Source organism: Varroa destructor, unplaced genomic scaffold, assembly GCF_002443255.2.
Source record: "Varroa destructor unplaced genomic scaffold, Vdes_3.0 BEIS01000006.1, whole genome shotgun sequence".
NCBI lineage: Eukaryota > Metazoa > Arthropoda > Arachnida > Mesostigmata > Varroidae > Varroa > Varroa destructor.
Genome location: NW_019211459.1, coordinates 30,351,448 through 30,369,565, shown reverse-complemented (window position 1 = coordinate 30,369,565; position 18,118 = coordinate 30,351,448). Strand labels below are relative to the sequence as shown.

The window sequence follows — 18,118 nt, the reverse complement described above, 5'->3', positions numbered from 1 at the left end:
CCTAAATTTTGGTGAGGTATTCTGACCTAATTTCAACCTTGTAATAAGTATGTCTTACTTTCTGCCAACCTTACTCAATGAAAAAATATCGGGTCGTTTAGATACTACACACGTGCGGATAAGCCAATATATCGTGTGGTTTTCCTTTGAGTAAAGGTGACAGAAGATAATAAACAGAACATCAATCGATAAACGGGTCCTGTGAAAAACTTTAACATCCAAGATAGAAATAATAACTTTCTAGGCATTTCGAGCAGTGTCAAAATTTAAGGGCGCAGTTGCTCTAAAATAGAGAGAAGACTTATATATATATATACGGGATCATCTCAAACATTTGAGTTACATTTAAGCCGTGGGCCCACCGTGAACTCTATCAGAAGGCTGAAGTCATGAAGTTTTTTAATAGGAATTTTATAAGTCAATGGCCGTGTTGTGCCATGTACGGGAGACAAACTTCGCTTTGTAGGATATTTTTACGCAGTATTGTGTTAGGGCCTCCGCACAGAAGAAGCTTTTAATGCAGTGGCTGAGGACAAGCTAAAGAATGCAAGTATTTCAGTCCTTCGTCGATCGAAACGGTTGTCCTTGTTGCACAGTAGTGTCTGGTGTTATGTTACACGGAAGTCTCGCTGTTCGGTCCTATAAGGGTTAGTTAGCCTAAAAGCTCGAACCCACAGACTATACGAAGCATCGTATGTATATTGCATGGGACGAAGTGTAGCTGCAACGCGATCTTAATATTGTATTGAAAATGATCTTTTCAGTTGATTTGCGTTTCTATTTGGCTAAACCGGTTAACAAACAAAATTTCTGCATATGGATGTACTAGAACTCTTACGCCATTTACTAACAACCGTTTCATGGAATAAAAAAACGTATGATGTTGACTCGGGGGTGTAATCGGAGCATTTTCTTAACTTGTTAACGTCTTAACGTATTCATAGTTCTCGTTACAGATTTACATTAAGATTTTCTGTAGCTGAATTTAAATGAGTTTGACCTGGAAAAATTGCGGTTACAACAAGACGGAGCCACCTGTCATTGTGCACGCCAGACGTCGAAAAGAAAACTTTAATGAACGCACAGGGAGCTCGTGCCACCTCGTTAATATGGCCTATCGCCGCTGGACTGTTCCTATGGGATTTTTTGAAAAGCAAATTTATATACTAAGCTTTCCACATTTGAAAGCAGAAAAATTTGCCCGATGTGAAATTTTCACAGCCACACCCTTTAGAGTATTTATGCAGAATATTTTTGCCGTTTTTGATATAATCTAGACATCGCTTATGGTTGACACTGATGTCATTCCTCATAGTTCAAAACTAATAAGTTACGTATTCCTTCTTTTTGTAATTAACAATACAATCGCTAGTTCTTGCTAGCACCATAGAATTCTTATATATCGATATAATTTAAGCAGTCTATTTCCCGAATCTGCCATGACATTTGGCCTTTTTGTCCTTGGCCAACATGCGATATACACTGTTTAATCCTTGAACGCCGCGCCACCCGTTTAGGGACACCCGGCAATTCCTAAGTACGAAATTGCATAGAAATCCGCATACTTGCTGCGTAGTTTTTTGCATGCTTAAATAATCAGCAGTTCTTGTGGCATGACACGTCGCTACGGCAGCTTCGATTTAAAATATTCTAACACGGAGTAGAGCTTTGTTTCCTATAATACCGTCTAAGAAAAGGGAACCTAGAACGTCAGTTTGAAACGGTTGAACTACGCCATTATCATGTTGAGATCTGCTACCCCAAGGCTACTCCATTTTTAGAACTAGCATCAGAGTGTTCCACCACAAGCACAAACCTACGCAAGCTGCGATTTCCAGCTGGTTCCATCCTGTACATGAGGTTTCCGGATTCATCCGTTTATGGTTGGCTAGACTCACCTCTTCGACTAATCACTTGCTGCCGCAAATGAAAAAAAACAATTACTATATGCAAGACTGGATCGCATCCGTATATCGATCGAAGTGTATGTTGCATAACATTTCAGCCAATCCTCGTCCTACAGTCAAGCTTGCTTTTTTGCGCCATTTCACGATTGGTTGTGATTGTTGGTGATTCGTTATTGACGTGAATTTTTGGCGTCATGGTCTGGCCTCTTGCATTCACGCTGTTGACGAGGCACAGAGTGTATAGGCCTGTGATTCCGTAAGATAGTTTTACTCACATTATTGGCAGGCCACGGCATCTAGTACTACGCTATTTTATTGCGAACATCGCTTTCAAACAACAACAAAAGCTCTCACAAAAGCTCAAATTGCTGTGTCAGGAAATTCCATCTCATGCATTGACTCACGGTCTTCGCATTTTAATGTTTTTTCTGGCATGTGTAGAATACTAGTTTTCAGCTTACCGCAGGTAAACTTGCCAGTCGGAGTTCCTTTAAGACGCCATCAGTATTCTCCCTTGACTTATGCTCTATTGAAACAGTGGTTACGGATTTTAGATTCATTACAGGTGTCCCTAAGAAACAAGTTCCTCAGTTGTTTTACTTCTGTTTTTAATCTCCGCAGAGTCGCTCCGATAAACCGGCCCTGTCCAATGCAAATCGAATGAAGAGTTTCACCTCGAAAATTTCGTAAGTGAAATCTCTTACAATTCTAGTCTGTTATAATAGCAATTGACAGACTTCTCAAGGCAAATTTCATAGTCTATGCCTTCATTGGCATAAACCAGCTAACGCATAACACTTTCACATGTCCGACGCCGATGGCGGGACCTTGTCTCTGCATATCAGAAATACTTCAAACTAAGCCTTTCGCTTTTGACATGAGATGCTACAGCTTTTGCCAAGTATGTTTACTTGGTTTGTTGTTAAGCTTGACGTCATCGGCAAATAGGAACAACACGCCTTCCACGGCCACTCGCTGCCAGAAGTGCGAAATATTATTCAGAACTTTTAGGAGGTCTTAGTTACCGAATAATGGCTAAGTGCTCTCTGAAAATGAAAACTTGATCTTTAAGCAAACATTTATAGAGACTGGCCTAAATGATGAAAGGTATTTATTGGAGATCGAAGGTCAGATGCGTAGGTAATTTCTCGTCATAAACAAACATTCCTACAAGAAGCCCAGCATATCTCTAAACTTTCTATTATATATCCGAAAATCGGAATCCACGGTCATCTCGATAATCGTTGATTACATTGACAGCGAAGTTAGCATGCTATACGCTCCAGTTCCTGATGGCATCCAAGTTTCTTGCACAGATTGGGCAAAGAACCTTTATCTACATGCATATACTGTAGCAGCGGTGTTGGAAACGATGCCAAACATACGTTGGTAAGTTGCTTTGTACCGAAAGTGGCAGGAATTTGACCGTTGAACGGAATTTCACAGAAACAAAGGGCGCCTCCCTCCGTGGTTTCGCTTGATTCATTTACAAAACGGTTTAATAACAGCACCGAAGACAACAATTGGCCAGAAATGTATTACTTGGGAAAGAAGCGTTTGAGAGAAGAAGAGTGTTATATGCATGTGGTTTTGTAGAACTTGAAGTTAAGTATGAATCGACGACTCGGCTTTAAGCATTCCGCTTCATTTTGCAACCCCCGTAAAGATAAAAAATATGCCTCTGTCCCTCAGTAGATATCATTTACATGGATTATAAAGAAAACCTTCGAAACAATGCCACACAACCAAACATTTTTAGTTCTTCCAAGTGTACCTGAAAATCGCTGCATTGTAGTCAAGGCAAATAGTCGATTTTAAAGGACAGACTACTCTTAAGAAACAGTCTTTGGTAATTTCCATTGCATGTTTTTTGAAAACTTGGTAAAATATTCAAGCTACCCTGTAGCTATACTTCCACATCTGCCTGCAATACAAAAGTGATAATGAACGCGGGTAATGAGCAATAGCTCTATCTCCTATAACAAGCAGTTGGCGATTTTTACACATGGTCAGTTAATACGGGACTTATTTCTCTGCTAACAAGTGTACTGTTGCTTATCTTTACTGTCCACTGTCCTACATGCCTCCATACTATATGCATCATAACTGAAGTTTTTCTTGAGAGATTGGATATCGTATAAATTCTCGGCGTGAGATTCTTTGTTAAACAGGCCGGATATGTTGCTAATAAATGGTCATTTATCTATAGGTCTCTTTCAAGCTTTGTTGTTTAAAATATCATAGGGAGTAGAGAGTGCAAGGCATACTCCGAAAGTTATCTCACTGAATTATTTTATGATTTAATACACGATTCTATCACTAATCTATATATCTATCTATTATATATTTATCTATACTAATTTCATCTATACTTAAAGTCTAAGTTTGCGAGTTTGGCTGGCCCAAAACGGCGCTTTGAAGTTAGTTTGTTACAGTCTGTGTAATTCCACCCTAGGAAGAGCAGTGCGGAAGGTAGTGCTGACTGGATAACCACTTTTTGGCGTTATTGATTTTTTCTTATGGAACGTGAGGCTTACTCAGTCCGTGGTGAACCAACCACAGCAGTTTTTTTGTTTTCCACGTGTGAAAGCGGCACCGCAATACCATTTAGAAACACTGCGGCGGCCATTAGCGTCACCTGCGCCAATACATGACCAAATACATAACTTCACCACCATTCACCTCATAATTTTGTTCCTAAAAGGAAAAGTCGTTTTTTCATCTATACATAGGGTGACATTCATCCGTTGGATAAGGCGCCCGTCGATCGTAGCCTAACGTATGTAGAATACAAAATTGTGTCAAAACACACGGACAAGAAAAACGTGCTGTGTTTGAACGCCGTAAACACTTTGCTTGTGCCCAGTAAATCGCCCGCGCCGTTTCAGTTGATACCGGAAGATCACTGTCGCGAATGGCTGCCTATAAGTCGCAATACTTGAAAAGCCTGCATCGCAATACGGAGGCATCACAGATCGAACCGTAGGGACGGAAAGGCGAAACAAGCACAAAAGCCGCCTAGCAAAAATCCGAGCTTTCCCCATGGCCTGTCTAGGCTTTTTCTGAGATAAGGGCTTACTACAACCACCTGGTGGTGAAGGGCTAGATCACCACGACCAATATGTCGTTACCTCCAACTCCAACCTACAATGAAAGTCGGACACCTTTTCGAGCCGTACCGAGTGAGACGGCCTTCATAATTTACGAGATACGCAGCCTCCTGACACGCGTCCCGATAATCGCCGACCACAATCTAACCACAATGACAAAATTACAGAGTGTTTACAGAGAAGTGCTCTGAGGCAGTCAATCGCCCATTAACTCATTAAGATGCACAGACAACGCTCACCCAGCGGTAACTGATGTACTCCCGATTGGTACTCAACAGTCTTCCCAGCAAAGCGGGAACCAAAACAACCTTCTACGGGGAAACGTAGGCTCAATGAACAAGGTGTGCCATCACGGTAAAATCCCATTTTTAAAGGTAACAAAACAAGTCTTTGCTGCATGAAAGGTTAAGTAAGATGAAACCCCACAGGGCTCGATGCGCTATATAAGGACAACAAGCCTGTCATTAGAGCCTTTCGTGTAACCTGCAGATAATACAATAAATTTTTTCAGGTGATATCGCTCGGCATGAGCGGCCAGGTGCATCTGGTTGGGTGTACGCAAGATTTTGCTTCAATTATACAAGGTGTTTTTATTACCAAATAGCTCACAAACGTCAGCATGCAATGAGCCACGTCAATTTATTTAATTCTATTTCCTAGATTTTTAAGCTACCATTGAACGTTAGCTGCACATTATGTATCGTCTCGAATTCCGCGATATATTTGAAATGTATAAAGTTGTATACCGGCAAACAAATGCCTATAGTAGAGAGCATTCGTGACGAAAGCAAAGCTCACATCATTACTTATTCACTAAGTTCGCACGGCCACATGTTAGATGCGCAAATAGCCGATGAGGTAATAATTTTTGTTTAGGACAGCCGCCGCCCCTCCATAACACCCAAGCACTTCTTCACTACCAAGACAATCTCAGCGACCAGCCTGTGCCCAATTCACGTACTTAAAATAATTTTGGAATCACACTGATCCTCCAACAGTTTTAAATAGGTTTTTTTGTTCTCGCTTGATGACCATGGCTGGCGCCTTCAGCTACAGACAACTCACAACAGAAGCCTAACCGCACCCCACTGTTACGCGTACCGCGTGAATCGGGCTAGCGTATTTAATCATCTACACTGAACCTATATTAACAATACCCCCTTGACATGAAGGTGAAGATCGAATCAATATGTTCAATGACAGCTTCGCCGAGAAACGGCATATAGACACCTCATTAATGCAATCCATAATGATGAAGACCTATCTCTCTTGGGAAAGCGATGCATCCTTTCATAACATCTTAGAACGGTTACATGGCAAAGCCAAGGCCAAAAGCTATGATGTTCATTCGCTCTGTCGACAATACTTCGCTGTGTCTAACCACGACGTGCAACGCGCAATCCCCAGACCTTGTTCGCAACCTCCGAGTGCCAACTCTCTGAGGATCAACTACATTTAATTAAACAATATTCCAGTTAAAACATCTGTACGCTGATATATGCAGCATAGACGACCCATTCGGTAGAATCTCAACAATGTGCTGCAATGACTTTTGCTGCTATCTGACGTCAAACGCAGTACCAACACCGAGATTCAAGATACATACATCCAATACTATTATCCGTGGATGCATTTTACGATATGCAAGTTGACCGCCGATATGCACCTCACTGCCGCTGACGCCCAGTACTCTCAGTTCTTGTTAGACGTTGCGGACTCATACATCTGTTTCATTCAAAACTGCAATGGACACTTCCTTAACAACATGCATAATAATATTTAGTAGTGGAGTGACCCTAGGTATTAATCATTCCTGCATTGATTTCTCCCCTGGCGATGCCACGATGTACCACGCGTTCAATCAGATGATGTCGACCGAACTCATTCTGCAACCGAATTCCGTTAAGGTATCTGGACTCCTGCCACATAATCTGCTACTTCACAAAGGTGCCTCGATTGTTCTCATGAGGAAGCTTGATTTTCCAAAACAATGTCACAAGGATGGTCATGTATGATTTATCCACATTTTACTGCAACCAAAAATTACCAAGGACCAAGTCAAAGACGAGATCATGCACCTCCATGAGTTACTCTCACCCTTTCCCAAGACTCTGACATACAACTTAGTCGTGGCCAATAGTGGATACAGCTTTGCTTTGCAATCATACCATAAAACAGAAGGTCAAATCACGTTTTTTGGAGAACCTGTTTTCAATTACGACCCATTCTATATTACTCCAGTGATTGCACTGAAACGCCTCACGCGTATTGTTTGACGGCCGTCTTTGCAATACTCTCGACAACGTACAGCTGCAACTATCTCCTCGAAATGCAAATTACGAAAACTACTCCGGCAGTCGGCAATGCAAGCGTCAACTACTTACTTATGTCTATGTATTATTAAAATACCGTTGCAAATTTCTGATCATATTTTTGGGTTTCATTTTCCATTTCTTAAAACTGACTTGCGGGAGATTTGCCGCACATTACTGTACTTTTTTTTACTTTAGTATTCTGGTTACTAGATACCAGCAGGTGACCACTCCCGGAAAAACGATCAAAGATTCACTGCACCAAGAGGAACGGTACGGGGCGAAGTTCGTCAGGCCTTCAGCAGACGGCTTCAAGTGTATTGCATAAAAAACTAAATACGCTAGATTCTGAAAACATCTCTTAAGCTAGGTGTCGACCAATATTGTAATCTTAATAACAAGCTGCTACCTGCTCAACATTGCCTCTGACGTATGTATGATTAGCCTTTTACTCCGGTAAAAATGTGCTCAATGTGTTGAAAGCCAGCGCAAGAAAGAGCTCGCGGGGCTTTTTCTAGTTTACTAACTACTAGAAAGCTCTGGCTGTCTATCCGATCCGAATCGAATTCTTAAAGTTAACTAATTTTAGTAGAATTAGTAAAGCTTCATGCTAGAAAGAGCTGCATCTAAAATGGAGCCCATCAAACGAGTACCTTCTTCTTTGGAGGGTGAACTTCGTTTTCTCCATGAAGTATGCTTCTAATATAGCCAAACTGACCATGTTTGGCAATTTGCTTGGTAACTGTTGAAAATTTTTTAAAGATTTATATTAGAAACGTTGAGTTTGAGGAATTTTTTTATTTCCGAAATTTTGAAACGTTTTAATGATTTTTTACGATTTTTAACAAGGTAACTTCTTCTTAAATAGATAGTTGTTGATAAAATATAAATCACATTAATCTGATAATTAATTGACCGTGTTAGTACGTTTGGGGGGAAGGGGGTAGCTTCCTTCCCTTACAGGAAGCGCAATAATTTGTCTAATTTACAAAACGGTTAATGAAATATGAGCCATGTGGGCATATGGTTTATATTTTTTTATTAGAAAGGTACCTGTTTTGAAGCAACGCGTTTGTTTTCTTACAGCGTGCGTGATGTTACCAGGCTGACTTTTTTACGGTTTGCTCGACAACCGTTTAGAAGTTGTGAAATATTTTTATTAAAAGGCTGATTGTTTTTTAGACTTAACAAAATGTGTACAACATCGTTTTTTTTAATTTTTCTAATTTCTACTACTGAAGTGCAAACTTGTAATTTTTGGTAAACTGGTTCATAATTCTGAAACGTAAACCATTATTTTGTCGTGTAAATCATAGTCCTTGACGTGGAAGTTTCTTACTCTTAAAAGTGGGCGAAATAGATAATGAAATATGAACCCTTAGTTATATATATAAGTAATATTTGTGCAGGTTTTGTAAAAACAAGCCCAGTTATTGCTTTAAACAACACGATGTATACACGATGAAGAAGTGCCATAAAGTAATGAGGTCAACAGGGTAATACTATAACTGGACCAGGGTAACTAGATCACTGACACATCGACTAACGAAGGGAATACGATCACCGTAACCGGATAAATACAATAGGATAGCAGAATTAGGACAGCAGCCGGGCCCGTATAAAGGCGCAAGTCTGCGCTCAAATATGTTGTGTGAAACCAAATATTAGAACGGGCTAATGGCAACGGATTAATGGCAAGAAAAACGAGAAGAAATAATAAATTTCACCAACAGAGGCGTAATTAATGTTAGATGGGACCTATTATTCGAATAGGATAACAAAATAACTGCACTGAGATTGTGAGGTTATCGAAGCAAGGTAACGGATTGACGGTCTGCTTCTTAGAAATGGCGCCACAGAATACTTAAGATAATTACGATGGTTTAACTTAAAGGCGTATGCCTGCAACCGAATTATAATCTATGTTTGGATAGGTGTAACGCAAATCAGATCCATTTATAAGATAAAATAACTTCAAAACAATATCAAAGACCCAAACTAAATGAATCAATAGTTAAACAGGCGCGAAGCGAATCTCGCCGATTCGTGTGCTATATTCTTAAAATTTATGTAATATAGTATAGCAGTCGAACGTATATTATGTAGATTTGAGGGATCTACGGAACTAATCTGTGTATAATTTGTTAGGTCGAAAGCCGAAAACTGGATTTTAAGGAAAAAGCACGGTCTAAGGTAAGTGTACGTAAAAGCAGGTAATGTGTTCATCATGCTATTTTCAAAATAGTTTAGACTACAGAGTGGTCAAAGGTTCGTATATTTCATGAGCCTTATACATAATCTGTGTATACTTTCGCTACATACAATTGGTAAAAAGTTACTATTCACGTATAACGTAACAAAAATATTGGAGAAATTTAAGCGGTACGAAATAGTTCCGGAATTAAATAGATTTTACCGAGATATTATTATAAAAGCAATATAATGACGAAATGATTGCAGTTGGCCCCAGTGATGAATTGAGAATTGTCTGTATAAGCATAACTAGTAAATTTAAATCAGTTTCTATAGGAAATCATACATCGATAAAACACTCCGTCCCGTACAAATGACCAGTGGTTTATTTCGTTCTCGTATGCCATTTTATTTTATGGATTTAATAATTTTATAGATTTCAATTGTAGTATTCTGATCGGTGTGAGAAGTTCTCACTTGGTAACACCACTCTGGCATAATCTGCATTATATCAAACCCAGCTGTGCCATGCTGTCGGTTTTATTAGAGTCTTGTTGTATGTTTTGTGCATATTATATCCATAGGTCGGCTCCATGGACAATGTAAAACACGTGCCTGGTGGAGGCAATATACAAATTTTCGATCAGAAGTACGCTACTTCCTGTACCAAAACTAAACGAATCTCTTCTCCATGCTCGGATACGTCAAACGAGAAACGTTCACTACCACAGGTTGGTATGTTAACTGATTGTTGTACATTAATCTAAAAGTCTCCTTGCCACCAATTTCGAGGTTGTGCATAGGTTCGAAGTTACACGAATTCACACTAAATTTGTCAGGCTGTGCCCAGGATTGCACCTGTATTGCTAGACTATATAATTATCTAAAACACTTTGCTTCTGTTAATTTCAGACTCCGACAACACAAACAGAGCAATAAGATGCACCATTATGTGTACCATATATCCTTACATCACCTACGGCTTATTTCAACGTATATACATGGTCAATAGTACACACCTAAATTTAAGTTTAGCCACAGGGTCAGCCAACTTCTACGATCTTTGTGGCTACTGATTTTTGGCGTCACGCCTAGTAGAATAAAACGTCTCACGTTACTGTCGCGAATCGTGTTTCTTTTTTATATAGATAATCCGACTGATGAATGTTCTTTGACTACAATAGACTTTAAACTAACCGAGAATCGAGTTAGTTTTTTCTCGATACTGTTAGGGTTATACATAACAACGGCAGTTTTTTTTATTGCGTTCTTTTTTTGGTTTTCAGCTATCTACCGGCTGTTAGAAACCCCTTTCTGCTTGGCACGCTTGCGATAATTATTTCGTCCATGACTCAAAATTTTACATCTTGCTTGGACTTTAAGATAGATGTACATTGTTTTAAAATCTCACAATTTTAATATTCGATTATCTCATACATAAAGAGACAAAGTAAAAGAATAAGATAATATAAAAAAAAACAATCAAAACCTCTTTAAAAGTTAAATAAGACCGAAAATAGACGACCCTTTTGTAACGTGATTTCGCTGGTGTCCTTAAAATCATTTTGTAGTTCGGTTTTTAGCTTTATAGTTTTTCAGCTGGTTTCGATTTGTTGTCGTATCTGCATCTATTAGCTCAAATATACTCTCTATTCTTGTCAGCGAAAAGTGCTATCACTTTCTAGCCTAATAGCGTCGGTTAGTCACGCATACGTATTCAAACAAATTCTAAAATGACATCGATAATGATATTCTTCTTTAACTTTATTTCTAAAGTCACGGTAAGTTTCTATATTTCACTATTTCTAATAAGTACGTACATTTTGTCCCATATGTTAAAAGCAATGTTGTCTAGCTATAGAGACAATTTGCTAGTAATTCATTCAATCCATTTAAGAACTCAGTGTTTACATAACCAGATTATGCATATTCGTCAATATGAACTTCGTTTTTCTTTAAAAAAAAGCACTCAAATTCAAACAAGTTTCAGTCTCCTCGTGGCTTGATGCGTGCAGTATCCTAGTTCGAATTAATGATATATTGTTAATGGCGGAATGGTCCATTATTACAAAGTACTAAGATGAAAGGTTTAAATAATAACAAGATGTCAAACACTCAAAAAATGTAGACGCAAGGAACCAGATTTTGTACTACCGAATTTGCCGACCAAAATATACGTGACGTATGTATATAATATACGTGCTCTCTTTGATTGACATTTCATGCTGATAACTTGCGTAACATTATTTATTATTATATTATACTTAGTCTGAGTTAAGAGAATTGAACAACCGGAAAACCCATTTGCGTCCCTACTTTATGAATAGAGCACAATCAATTTATTACGTTTCTACCTAGAAACAAAGCGTATTTAAAGAAAGATGGAGCTCCTGTTTCGTCTAAGACAGCATTACAAGGTACAAATAATATTTTTTACTGTGTTAATGCTCATCTTGGAAACAAATATGATCGCTCTACTTCACATTTGAGGAAAGTATGTTATAGTTTTGACTGAAAACGTATTTTAATAAATTTATTATACTTGGCACATATTAATTTTCTAATTTAGAGAAGCTTATTTACTATACATACACATAATTAGCTCACATTCGATGGTTGTCCATTTCTGATATTCAATGATAATCTGGCATACAGCAGTTAAAGACCTCTATCAAAGGAATACAATTGAATAAGCTGTAATTGTTATCCTTTAATGGTATAAGTTTAACATATCATACGATCATATCATATAATAATTAATATAAGAGCCATAGTCAATTTCGTTTTAATGTCTTTGTTTGATGCATATCATACAACCTAGAATTTAAAAAATCTTTGGATATGTGTCCCACTCACAGGATTTGTAGTAAGTTCAGAAAGAATAAGTATCTATCTTAAAAAAGTGCGAAAGAAAGTTGAGTACTAGATTGTTTTTTATTACTAAATTCAGCTGGCCATGCTCCCGAAAAGTTTCATTTCGGTACAGTGCGTTTCTTGTAAACTTTTATCATACGTCTATAAACACGCGGGTTAGGCCTTTAGAGCGGCTTTTAAAGTAAAAGCACAGACACTTATGAGCTAGGGCGTATAGGTGCAGGTAGGTCGCAACCGTCGCAAAAGGTATACTTATCAACTCAAATATCGTTATAAGATTACTTCAAAAAAGTATGTACCGAAGTATGTAACTTCGTGCGAACTATAAAACGGAGTTTGCATCAATGCTATTCTTACTGTTCATTTTAAAGTTGACGTTACTATTTTGATTGACTACGGATAGAGTAGCAAACGACTCATTATTATTGGTGCAGTTGAGTTTTTTGCACTTTCCAGTTACTACGGCCTTCACAAGCGGGTTAAGTCCCAACGGCTTTGCCCAGGAGGAGTCATAACTGAAAATTTGAAAATTCCGGTATTAGTTTGTATCGGTTTGCTCTGCAGTTAATTTTATAAATCCAAGCTCAAATAACTAGGAGTTGCTTTTGATATATGCCAATGGATTGTTAAATGAAAAAGAAACCACCAGTACTGTACGCAAATGCCCACCAAGGACCATGAAACAAAAAAACATTTTTAAAAAACTTCTCTGGCGTGTTTCTCAAACAATCAATGCCACCAAAGGTCTTTGTAGGCTTATTTTGATATAACTTGATATAACAAAGCAAAATAACTAACAATAATAATAATGTGTAATGATTCCGTTACTTCATTTATTCATTTATAATGGTAAATATACAGTAACACAATTTGACGATTTTACTTACATATATGTTACGATTAAAAATATGACAATCAAGTATAACATATTACAGGATCGTTAATGAGCTGCTACTGTGTTTCCTGAAGATCTCACAATAAGCATCAACATTTTGTAGTTTTAAGTGCGAGCTCGCAAAGCTAAACAGCTAGCTAGGATTTCTAGGAAGGATACTATGAGATTGCTGGATACAAGGTATTTATCGTAATTCTCCTACATCGGCTGTGAAAACATTCCTCGCTAGCCTCATAAGAGTGTGCATCTATACACGATTTGTGGTCGATAAACCGTAAATTGCAAAACAAGTAACAACGACCCTGTTTATTCGGTTCAGTGTTGAAAAGGCGTGCGCTTGTGGGAACCTAAAACAGAATTTCTAATCTCCAATGGCCCACAGGGAATTAGCAAGGAGTGACATTACTCGATTTCTTGCTTTGCGATGAGAGCCTAGTGTAAGCTTCAGAAAGGTGACCTTTACTCGATTGAGACACCCAAGATTCGCTACAATAAAGCCTTTCCGGATTACTTTGTTCTGTGAGACGCAACCGGTAACGTTTTCGTCATAAGTTGATTCCTGTATGACGTTATCAGGGCTTTGTAATGTTCCGCTGTAATATGCGAAGTAAAACTGTAACTGTAAAGAAGGTGAGTAGCCTGCAATATGGGAATTTGTTGATGTATTGAAGGCATGATCGGTCTAGGAACAGTGCATCAACAACAGAGGTTTTGTCTCTTACTCCAAATTTTCCAGCCTCCATATTAACCAGGTGGATTATTAGTCTTCGTTCAGTTATTACCATATAGAGGCTAACGAAGGTCTGCTGCATTTGAGATAAATTGGATTTATATATGACCAAGTCGTCCACGTAGTTTTTATTCGTATCCTTTCGCCGTGTGTTCTATTGGCAATGCAGAGAACTGAAAGAGATCCAGGACTTTAAGATTTTTACCTTGGGCCTGGCTCATTGTTTGGGAAAATAGGGAGCAGCTCTGTCAGATTGTCACAGATATTGTTTCCGTCAAAAACTTCCTTTGACAGTGCCGTTCCTTCAGGATACCTTCCCTGTGCTCTAAGATGCGAAAAACTCTTTAGTCTACAGACCGGCTAACTACCGGCTGTACGCGCTTTTCTTAGCTTTGCCGTGCCATCACAAGGATTAAATCCGCCACATTTCCCTTTGGGAATCAGCGATAGAACTGCATTTTTCTGTTAAAGACACAAAGTTCCAGTGCATAGATAATAAATAAAAAGTGCAGCCTAGAAAGAAGTCAGAACGAGGTGTAAAATGAGTGCTAATTGCGGATCCTGTCGGAGTTGTTTTATTGTTCTACAGGTTTTCTTAGTAGAATCTCTTCCATGGTGAGCTTTCACTTTAAGCGGTTGCACTCTTTCGAAAACTTTTGTCACAGACTGCAACAAACAATAGCACCATATGGCGTATCGTATCACCTGTCATGATCATATTAGGAAAATGTTTAGTCAAAGAACTAAAGCTGATTGTGTACGCAGTCGAGCCACAGTATTAATTATTTGTGCGGCTGCCACCCCGCCTTCGATATTAGCTGACTCCCCGACATCGTCAAATACATATATCTTTTTAACTGGCGTACTTTCTTCAGCAAAATTGTCTTAAACTCTGCAGCCAAAAAATACGTTGCGAGCATATCTTTAGTAACAGTCTGAAGGTTTATTCCGCTTTTTTGCGAGGCAATAGAGATTCATCGCAGCAGGGCCTGTGGTTCTTGGTAGGATGGATGACTGGTAAATTTGGATGAATTGTCGTGCATAGTCCTTCATCTTGAGTATATTGGCTACTGGGATGACTGCGTAAGCGTACTCCAGAAGATTCTTCACATTTGGGCGTTAGTGGTTGGTTTTTAGCAGTTCTGGAAGGTACCATTTTCACCATGAGAGCTGTGGCAATTGAGATATGTGTCAGCCTTTTTTCGTCGATTAATTTTTTCTAAGAAAACGAACTTTATTTTGAGCTACGTTGACCTCGAAACGTCAATAATCCCACTGAGCTTTCGGCATGTCCTTGGACTGGTACCGAACTCGAGTTAGTGATACAGAAACTGAAATCCGCATGAGCCTTTCGAAATGCGGACATACTGTGACAAACCTACCACCCAGTATTGCTAGACTGTGCTATCTAATAAATAATAGCACTTTCTGATACACTTTTGCATTGATTAGCTCTGGTCATTACAATGAGGTTAATGGTTGCTAATCTGAGATCTATACCTGCGATAGGATCTGTCTCATTGATATCAGATTGCTACATATGCCACGCTCATCTTTTTTGTCGTATTTTGCCACATAGTCGAAATAATCGGAATGTCGTTCTTATTCAACATACTTTTACATGTAAACAATAAGCGTTAATTTTCCTTTAGATTAAATTTATATCTATTTAGAACTATAGTTATCGGGTAGCCTCACGCACGCAATTCATATGTGAATTGCGTGCGGTATCTCTCTCTCGATATATATATATATATAATCTCGGTATATATATATATATATATATAATCTCGGTGGATATATGTATCTATCGAAATTCCGGTAACATGTTTTAATTAGTCTGTTAAATGTGCGATTTAAGTCGCGTCGGTTTAAACTACCGTTAGGACCACCAGCTGCGACTGGACAATGGGATCAATGTTGGGTGAAGGGCAGTATCTGCAGATTGTTAATATGCTTCTTTATCCATACGTATGTCATGGGAAAATAGCGGAAATAGGCACAATAATGTTATTTTCAGCTAAACAGGGAAAGGGCACATGCTTTATGATTATAACGCACGGACAGAACTCTAGTGGGATGCCCTGGATCACATCTGTTCCGAAGCGGGTAGTTCATAACGTGCAGATCGGAGAGATTGAGTGAGCTAGTCGCCCAGGTTTCTATTAGCACCAGGATCTCGACGCCTTTCTAAACTATCGGTCCGGAAAGTATTAGAGTTGATGTGCCCTCACAATTTCTTCGGGCCACTCCTCTGGTTTGGCGGCGTCGAGTACCCCGCGAACGACCTTGGATATGATTACAATGGCGTTCACGTTAGACCCTACGTCCTGTAGAAGTCATCTGCGCGAAGTGATGTATAATATATCTGCTCTTCTATGGGTAGCTTCGTTTACTGGGACGTTTGGTTAATATGCATTAAAGTTAAGGCGATGCATGTGTGTATATATGTGTATATGCAACGTTTAGAATACATCTATACATACAGAGCAGCGCGCCTGAACTGAGAATTTTTTATGCTCTATTAATAAAACTGTAGCTAAACAGAACTAGGCAGTTTAGATGTTCTGCGTGCGCGAAAAGTGCATTTCTGACGGTTATGATCACGATCGCAAATTCAATTCCAAACGAGACCCAAGCCTGTTATTTCCAAGATATTCGTTTATTAATGGGCAAATAATGCTTTAATAGTAACTTTGTGTCAAGTTATATTGATATGTGTAAACTCGTGTGCAGCGTAAATGCGTTACATAAACAAATTCCAATGAAATAAAATTTTGGGCTGATAGCAGAATATAAATCTCAAAAATGGAGCAGCTTAAAACGAAGGAAACGGCGAAAATTTCAGAAGGCGCAAACAAAATCTTACTAACCGTTAAAACTCGGACGATCCAAGTTTAGAACAGATATTCTCTCCGCTAAGACGGCCGTTAAAAAAATGCCTTTTAATGGATTCTTAAATCGTTTAAATCTGAATTCAATTGATGATCTTAGTTTGCCTTCTGGAATCTTTTTTTTTAGGTTCTCAGAAACTACATAAACGTTGGCAACAATATAGTCCGTTTATTTCAGACTAAGATCAACATTTTTAATTTTGGTGGCGATTGGTCCAATACGTAAAGCTTCAATATTAACTGATCTTCGCCCAAAAAAAAAGACGCACGAGCTTGTTATTTTGTTTTAAAAAAATGCTTTCTGTCTTGTACTAGGAGCAGTCGGTGAATGCACATTTGTTACTAGAAGGAGCCCGTCCAAGTTTTTTCCTATATGAAAGCATCATTTTGTCAAAGCTTTATCGTTGGGTGGCAAGAATGAACGCTTTAGAGCTATTCGCTTTGCGATTATATAGCCGTGGTCGTATATTTATACATATATTTAAACCACAATAATGTATTCATTACAACTCGCCCATGGTTACCGGAAGAATGTTCTCACCCCAGTCTTTTAGCGCCCAGTGGGTCCAACGTCATGCTGCATTATCCAAACCTTCTCGAAATATCCTTTTGCGCGTGTTGGACATAATTCCAGAGTTTTTACGACCGACTATCAGATGGCATAGCTTCCGGTTTTGGGCGCAATCGAGAATGTCTTGTACGTGCTTGCGACACCAGATTTACCCAAGGAGACTCTCATAATTTTAACACAGATCCTGTTTTCGCGATAGGAAACTCATTTCATATCAGTAATTTCGGCTATTCTCTTTGCAACATAAAGTTCATGCTTACCTATATCCAGAAATATCCGTTGATAGGCTAGAAAGGAACGTACTTCCAATCGCAAGCCGGCACGTGTCGCAGCTGGGTACGTACGCACGTAGCCTAGCCCAAATTCTTCAGTCCGAAAAATAGCATGCCACTAAGCCTCAAACAGTTTTCTATGCGTTTGGGTCGTACCTGACGACACTTGAAGCGACACTAGTTTTTTCAGAAGTACGTACTACATAATTTAAGTCAAAGCGATACGCAATGTTTTGCCTGATTAAAAAACGCTTTATTTTCCTACCTTCTCGTAATGCAACAGTCAGTGCTGCCCATTGATGGCTCGCTGGTTGCTGTGCCACGAGGTTGGCATCGTTGTAGAGGTTCGAGGTGATCGAA

The 18,118-nt window shown here is 38.9% G+C and overlaps 2 protein-coding genes across 19 annotated transcripts in view; one reads left to right on the top strand and one right to left on the bottom strand.

The window, feature by feature from the left end:
• Positions 1-12,069, top strand: part of LOC111252494 (uncharacterized) — a 49,190-nt gene extending 37,121 nt beyond the window's left edge. For 8 of the 13 annotated variants that reach the window (XM_086992070.1, XM_022810504.2, XM_086992067.1 and 5 more), the window contains 3 exons: positions 9,478-9,522; positions 10,107-10,253; positions 10,435-10,649. In XM_086992070.1, coding sequence (XP_086848196.1) covers positions 9,478-9,522; positions 10,107-10,253; positions 10,435-10,461 — 219 coding nt within the window. In that variant the 3' untranslated portion in view covers positions 10,462-10,649. The other 5 variants (XR_015329638.1, XR_015329637.1, XM_086992064.1 and 2 more) reach the window with 5 other exon arrangements.
• A 368-nt stretch (positions 12,070-12,437) lies between these two features.
• Positions 12,438-18,118, bottom strand: part of LOC111253282 (uncharacterized) — a 47,431-nt gene continuing 41,750 nt past the window's right edge. For 4 of the 6 annotated variants that reach the window (XR_015329634.1, XR_002674552.2, XR_015329635.1 and 1 more), the window contains one exon: positions 12,773-12,911. Coding sequence is in view for 2 of the 6 variants with exons in the window: in XM_022812457.2 (XP_022668192.1) it covers positions 12,719-12,911 (193 nt within the window). In the remaining 4 variants the exon portion in view is untranslated. Of the gene's footprint in view, positions 12,912-18,118 lie in introns of all 6 variants that reach the window. The other 2 variants (XM_022812457.2, XM_086992061.1) reach the window with 1 other exon arrangement.